A 7,643-nucleotide genomic window follows, 5' to 3' on the forward strand; every position below is an offset into this window, starting at 1 on the left:
TATATATATATATATATATATATATATATATATATATATATATATATCTGTGGCAGCCATCTTGTATTGGGTTGACTTCGGCATTTAATCAGTTGTAGCCCTTCTTGCTCCTCAATATTTATTCCTGACAGTTGTCTTACTCAATCTTATTTTTTATATTTTGCTGCAGTTTACTTTTATATTTCCACCTAAATGGTTTTTCCATAATTTCACGCTTATCTGATTCTGCCATATTTGTTTGCCTGCAGACCATCATGTAGATGTAGATCAGTCGTGTCATTCAAACTTCCTTTTGGTTTTCGGTGGATTCAGCTGAGTGCTTTGTTTACATTGAGTGCATACCCGCATTTCATCTGGACGACTGCTGAAATGAATGGAATCAAACTGTAACATTTGATACAGTTAGATATTAGATATGTTTGATTTCATAATTTTCCGAATGTACTTTAAAAAAGAAAGAGACAGCAAAGCTTGTTGCATGAACTTATGGTTGAGCTGCCATAAAAGTCATGGGAAAAAATAGTATGGCTTCATGTTTTTCATGTCACAATGTCATATATTAAGTTGTTTTCTCCTAAGCTATTTATTTATTAATTGAATTGTGAAGTGCAAATATTATTTCACAGTTCTGTAATTGTCCTTGTTCTCCTACATTTTGTGTCAAGAATATATGTGTGTGAGAGAGAAACAGCATTTGTGTGTACCCTGCATGCTTTTAACTAATCCTCCCCCCTCAAGCATTTGACAGTAGGGCTCTGGTAGCGGTCACACCTGATGTACCTGCAGCTAATCCTATCCTGCAGGCGATGTCGCTGTAACCAATCCCGTCACAGAACTCCGCAAAGCTACTGCTTCCTCCTGCCATTTTGGTTACACCTCCCTGTCGTCTCTTTCCTCTCCTATCTGCTCTCTCCTTTCCCTGCTTGGCTTTATAAATGCATTACTTCTTCATTTTCTCTCTGGCAGACTGACGGGACCCCCTGCCCTGCTTTTGTCCTAATAATATCCTCCCATACAATCCACCCCAGCACATCCACCCCTGTCACTTCACCTGTTCTGCATCTTATCACATTTCTTCCTTGATACTGGCAGACCTCCCATCCCTTTAACTATTCTTTCCCTCTGCTTCCTATCTTTATTTGTCTTTGTCAGCTTCTAGTCATTTCCTGCCCTGCTACCATCAGAAATAAACCCAACCATGGGTCGTTTGTCAGAAAACAGAAATTGCTGTATGTACCTGTCACCAGTGCTCACATTTTCCTTCATCCATAGAGGTTGACCGTTTCTTTTCTGTTTATTTCCCCAAACCCCTCCTTCCTGATTCCTTCCAGAGAGCAAGCTAAAGGTGCAAAAGAATGACCAATCCCTGGCGTTCCTGGAGGACAGCCGTGTCAGGATCAATTGCTCCATCACCTCCCAGACCAACCAGGACTCCCAGCATGCCGTGCTGTGGTACGTGCGACGTGCAGCGGGGTCAGAAGCAGATGAACTCCTGCTGAGAATCGAACGCACCGGGGCCTTAGAGTACGGCGCCTACGCGGACGAGGAGAGACTCCGGCGGCGAGTCCAGTCGGAGCGGCTCTCGCCTCGTCTCTACGTGCTGACGCTGAACAGGGCGGAGAGCAGCGATTCGGGGACATATTACTGCCTGGTGGAGGAGTGGCTGAGTGACCCAGATGGAGCCTGGTATCGACTCTCCCGGGAGTCCTCAGGATACACCCAGGTTCTGGTCAGAAAGCCAGGTAAGCCAGAAAGGTCAACGGTGTTACTCAGTTTAACAAAATGTGTATTTATTCTCGCAGCGTAATAGCAGCTGCCACTTAAGTCCCTCATGTTGTCAAGTTAGAGATCAGCTGATCATTGTTAACCTTTCCTCCTACAACGTGTTCTGCTTGTTGCCTCGAGGGAAGCTCACTCTGACCTTAAATGTGCCCCAGGCAAAAGTCAGGTTGAATAAAAATGGAATGAAGTCGTACGAGAGGACGGAGAAGCTAATTGTCTGCTCTAGTACTCGAAAACTTTCACTTCAAGTAATGATGTACAATTTCCACCCACACTCAGACATCCATCCTCATCAGGGTTAATTTAAGCACTTTCTCACCTAACCTTCAAGAATATGTTTGTCTTTAACACATCTTGTATTTCTTATATAGTACTAGACAGAGTTACTGATACTCTTGGGTTGTATGCTTAGTATTAGTATGAATAATTTCTTCCTATTCAAGTTTTATGATAAGATAGACCAGAGAAGAAATGCATTTTTAAAATGCCACTATAAAAAACAGAACAATTCTAAACACCTCTAGGAAATCATGACATAATAAATTCATCAATCTGTAACAGTATCAAGAAGCTCTGCAGGTCTTAAAACTGCTGGATGCTTCTGTTTTCTTACATGTGGGATCAAATTCAATTAAAGCCATTTTCTCAGCTGAGTTTAAACAAATTGTAGGGAAAAAAAACATAATTTAAAGTTTTTATTAGTTTGACTATGATCAATTTGTACATTAGGTTTTGTCAAACACTAAATGCTTAAACCACTCACTGATCACTTTTGTTTAGCTGTCAGTTCAAAGTCCTGATTGTTTAATTATTAAATAAAATCTATTTTTACTTTAGTTGTTCTGGTTTAGTGTTGCAGAACAAACAAATGTAGGGTGTTTTAGTGCTTAGTTTGTGTTTAGGTGACAAAAACCCCAAAGTACCCTATCTATAATCAAACACGATGGTGGTTCTATCATGTTATGGGGTCCTTTTGTCATCAGGTAAATAATGATATCTATATTACCAACAACATTTGACAAATAGTATCAGTAATTAAAGCCTGCAAAAGTTATATTCATATGGTACTGCACCAAATTAGTGTCAAGAATACTGTTAAAAGATTAATAAAATAAGCATCACTGTATTCTGACCTAAACTGCATAAATAACTTTTAGAGAGCACTAAAATCTGCCATTAAAAAAAGATTCCTGGCTTTCTTCCTGTATTATTAACCTTTATTTAACCAGGCAAATCCCATTGAGATCAAAGATCTCTTTTGCAAGGGAGGCCTGGACCTGAAGGCAGCCTAACATGCATGTTTTTGATCTGTGGGCGGAAACAGGAGTACCCGGAGAAAACCCACGCAAGCACGAGAAGAACATGCAAACTCCACACAGAACGACCCCAGGTCCAACCGGTGGATTGAACCCTTCTTATTGTGAGGCAGCAGTGCTAACCACTGAGCCATCGTGCTGTAGGTTAAGCAGATGTTGCAGTTAACCCTAGTGAGCTTTAGGATTCAAGGATTTTTATTGTCATTCCCATCATATGTGGTACATGAGGTCAAGTCAAGTCAAGTCATATTTATTTATAGAGCACAATTTAAAACAGATAGACTGTTATCAAAGTGCTTCGAGAGGTGGAACGAAACTATGTACATAGGGTCCCAGTTACATCCAATAAAAATACAAATTGGAAAGAAAAACAGTAATAAGATCCAAGACATGAACTAAGAATATACTACATTCACTAAACTAAGAATACACAAAACTAAGAATACACTAAGCACTAATAGTACAAAAACAATGTGCAAAACAACAGCAGCACGAACATAGGCCGAACATTTAGGCCGTTTCCTGTCAGGTGTTTACTCCATTTTATGCCTTTTTTTTTTTTGCTTTCTGAAATACATGAGAAAATCTATTTTTTAAAACAAAACTACTTAAAGGCTCACAAAAATAGTTCTAAGTACAAAAACTGGTCAATTTAGACAAATACAAGCAGATCTACAAGAAAATGTAAATGCTTCATTGTTTTAAAAGGTTCTGCAGGCAATTATCAGACTTTACTCACATGTTCCATTTATGAGCTCCTGAGAAATGTCAATATTTCTGAACAGAATTGTACTGTAAAGTTTCCTGCCTTCAAATTCGCATTATTAATAGCCCACCCACCAGGTTGACTTCTCGCTCACGTCTCTGAACGCAGTGTTCCTCTGCCAGGTGTCCTATTTGCGATTCAGAATGGGAAACCATCAAAATGGCATCTGTCAGACTAGAATGTGAAGATCAAAACAGCCACTCAATAGCCCTGCAAAGAAAAGCCTCATTTAGTTAAAAAAGGCTCTGTATCTTAAAACAGCTCGCTAATGAAGCTGTAACATTTATACAAATGAAGGGATGTGGAAGTGTGTACCTTTCTTTTAAGCTTTCTGAACGTGTTGATTCATTTTACACTTTGCTCTATAGCTGGGCCTTAATGGGTTATTTGAAGAAAGCCATTATGAGATTGAGCTGTTAAAACAAGATGATGTACTGCAGATTTTAACTGTTAATGATGTGGATATAAATTAAGATGCATTAAACCATTCATAGAAGATGTTATCCAGAAAGATCTGGTCTTTTCTACCAGAACTTGTCTTTATTTTTCTTCCTATCGTGTTGTAGGTTTTACTTTTCATTGCCTTTAACAAGAAGTTTCAAAACGGTGTGCGTAAAGAAACCATGTAAGCCAAGTCTTTATTGCCACATTTTTTAAACTGCTACAAAAGTGGGTCATAGCAGCACCCCTGAAGGGCTGTAGCATACCCATGCAGACAGACAAACTAGCCTTGAGGTAAGTTCTAACCCTGCTGGGAAGCTGAAAAACTGCTGATGGCTCCAGGCAGCACAGTGGAATTGATTTAATTGTGTCTTTTGTTTGTTCATTCACTGTCCCTCATGCAGAATTAACAGATACGACGTTATAAAATTCAGATTAGTTCATATAACTGTAGTATTTTACCTTAGTCAAAAAGTTTGTTTAATTTCAATTCATGTTTTTCTTTGTTATAATTGTTTTTTATGACTTTGCAGAGGTTCGCCTGCATGTGGACGAACTTGAGACGAATGTGACAGTGGAAGAATCGGATTCGATACGACTGGGCTGCAGCGTTACCTCACAGTCATCTCCAGACTCGCGCTTCTCTGTATTCTGGTACGTGGAGCGCTCTGAGGACGAGAACACCGAGGACCAACCTGGTGAGGAAGAGGACAGTAAGCGCGAGTGTGTGTTTTCCATCGGCCATGACGCTATCTTTGGAAACGGAAACTGCAGCCCTCGAGAGGAAGCGGAGCTAAATTCCCGCTTGCAGTTTGAGAGGGCGACTTCTGACCAATACAGCTTGACCATTCATGAAGCTCGACCAACAGACGCGGGCCGTTACTACTGCCACGTGGAGGAGTGGCTCCTCAACCCTCGCAACGTGTGGTATCGCCTGGCCACCAATAACTCTGGATTCACTATCGTCAACATTCAGTCACAAGGTAAGTCCTGAATAACTTCATTATGTATATGATATTATTCATTCATAAAAATAAACAAGTGTTGGTTTCAAGTACAGTAGTCCCTCGTTTATCGTGGTGGATCCGTACCCTGAAGCCCCGCGATAAGTGAAAAAACGCAAAGTAGGGCTACAATAGTCCAAGTTCAAGTTCAAATACATTAAACTTAATAGTAAGGCTTTAGAAACCCCTCCCACACTCTTGGAATGTTTTAAACTCTTAAACTTACGTCATTTTAACAACATATGTTACTAAATTTGACTTACTAGCTCTGCAGAACAGCAACAGTTCTAGTTCCGGTCCAACTCTGTTTTATTCCGACGGTTCGTTTCTGCAGACCTATCCTGCAGCGATGAAGCCCACAAACCAGTCCTCTAAACTCTTAAACCTACTAATTTTAACAACATACAGTACTTATATGTACGGGAGCTACAAAATTTTACTCACCAGGCTCTGCAGTACAGGAGCAGCTCGGTTCCGGTTCGACCCGAAAGATGAAAAAAGTCCCAAGTACAGCATAACTGGAGCCCACCATTCCATCCAGCTTGATGTGCGCATGCTGCTGCCCAGGATTTAATCCACCACCACTGGCCCGGTATAGACTAGCACCACGCAACCAGAACCAGGCTGAACCCTGCAGTCGTCTGTCATCTGCAGCTCCCAGGATCCGGGTCACACTGATTCTGGATCAGCTGCAGCCCAGCTTCTCAGCAGTGAAGATACAACTTGAAGGATGAGTTCGGCTTCAGAATTATTTAAGACTTTCCTGCCAGTCCTGTGAGCAGCAGAAGAACTTCTGACTTTGCTGCAAAACTTTCCATTTGCAGAAAGCAGTGGTTGAAAGAGCAGTGTTGACTTCTGGGAAGTGAACTGAAGGCTTCTGGGTAACGTAGTTCTTTAGACTGGCAAAACAGTCAAGGCTTAATGAAAGAAAACTACAAAACGGTAGCACTTTTTTTTTGTGTGTGTGGAAAATATTATGTACATGTACAGTACTTAAACAAAAACATGATAGAGCGAGTCCGCGGTAAACGAAAAGCGAAGTAGCGAGGGACTACTGTAGATTCTTTCAAAAAACTAGCAAATGCACCCGTATAGATATATGACATGCTGTCATTGAAAATATTTTTTCCTACTGAACTCTATCAATAAAGCTTTTTGAAACCTATTTTTTGTTGCACCTGTAAGTAAGTTTGATTTGTTCTCTGCCAACAGTGTCTACCATCCATTCAGTGGTGTGTTCCAATGAGTCCTTCTTCTATTTCATCTTCTTCTACCCATTCCCAATCTTCGGCATACTCCTCATCGCTTTGCTCTTTGTGCGCTTCAAGAGTCGCAACAACAATAAGAGCCAAGAGGGCAAGAATGGTGCCCCCCTTCTTTGGATTAAAGAACCTCACCTGAGTTACTCTCCCACCTGCTTGGACCCACCTGCACTCAGCTTGCACCCTGGCTCGGTTGACTAAAGGAGGGTTCGTCCCCCCAGTTACTGCTAACGCAAGTGGTGGACTCAGCCAACACAAAGCCAGGGAGATATCTGGACTCCACCTTCAGAACTTACTGTTGTTTAATGCTGTGTTGAATTGAGTTTGACAATATCCACCCTGGCGGCTATTTGTTTTTATGTTAAAAACTGTGAGTGTGTGTGTGGACAAGAATGGATGTACCGATTTAGCACAAATAACTGTGCGAAAGCAAACTGAAGGGCAAGAGAGTATCGCAAACCTCTCCGATGTTTTATTTTACGTGAAACTTTATCTCATAGTTGCATTTTGAGTTTTATCACCCTAAATATTGTCTATTTTTTAAAAGAAGAAACCTGAGTGATCACTGGCCAACTTGGGAAGAACATTTAAGCGAATGAACTCTGTAGACGACTCTGGCACTAAAGTGGATGCCAAAAAAAAAAGTCTCCAAACTGATCCAAGAGCAGCTACAGCCTTACCCAACTATGTTGGTTGCCATAGCAATGCTCTGCACCCACTGACTTCGTAGCTGCTGACTTGGTTGCCAGGCTGAAAAGAGACAAAGACTAGGACACACAAGTCTATGTCCTGAGTGAGGATGTGTGTTGGCCCACCTGCCTTCACAATGAATTTGCCTTGGCAGACTGAAACAAGTCCTGGTGTGCCACTTAAACACTGCCAGACACTCTGGCCTGGGTGAAAGACTGCCCCCACTCTTCTCCTCCACCCTCGTCCTGTCTGAAAAGAGACTGCAAGAGAGAGAAACAGAGGTCGGAGATTAAGGAGAATAAATAAACCAACAGCTATCTCTTACTTGAGGATATATGTACTTAAGCATAAGTGATTTATTTTAGTGCCAAATCCTCCTTGT

The 7,643-nt window shown here is 41.1% G+C and overlaps 1 protein-coding gene across 1 annotated transcript in view; it reads left to right on the plus strand.

Moving 5' to 3' along the window:
* Positions 1-7,015, plus strand: part of igsf3 (immunoglobulin superfamily, member 3) — a 126,211-nt gene extending 119,196 nt beyond the window's left edge. The window contains exons 7-9 of the mRNA XM_037686170.1: positions 1,332-1,742; positions 4,839-5,288; positions 6,522-7,015. Of these exons, the coding sequence (XP_037542098.1) occupies positions 1,332-1,742; positions 4,839-5,288; positions 6,522-6,772 (1,112 nt within the window). The 3' untranslated portion in view covers positions 6,773-7,015. The remainder of the gene's footprint in view (positions 1-1,331; positions 1,743-4,838; positions 5,289-6,521) is intronic.
* Positions 7,016-7,643: the final 628 nt, after the last annotated feature.

Source organism: Nematolebias whitei, chromosome 13 (assembly GCF_014905685.2).
Source record: "Nematolebias whitei isolate Nwh7 chromosome 13, NemWhi1, whole genome shotgun sequence".
Taxonomy (NCBI): Eukaryota; Metazoa; Chordata; class Actinopteri; order Cyprinodontiformes; family Rivulidae; genus Nematolebias; species Nematolebias whitei.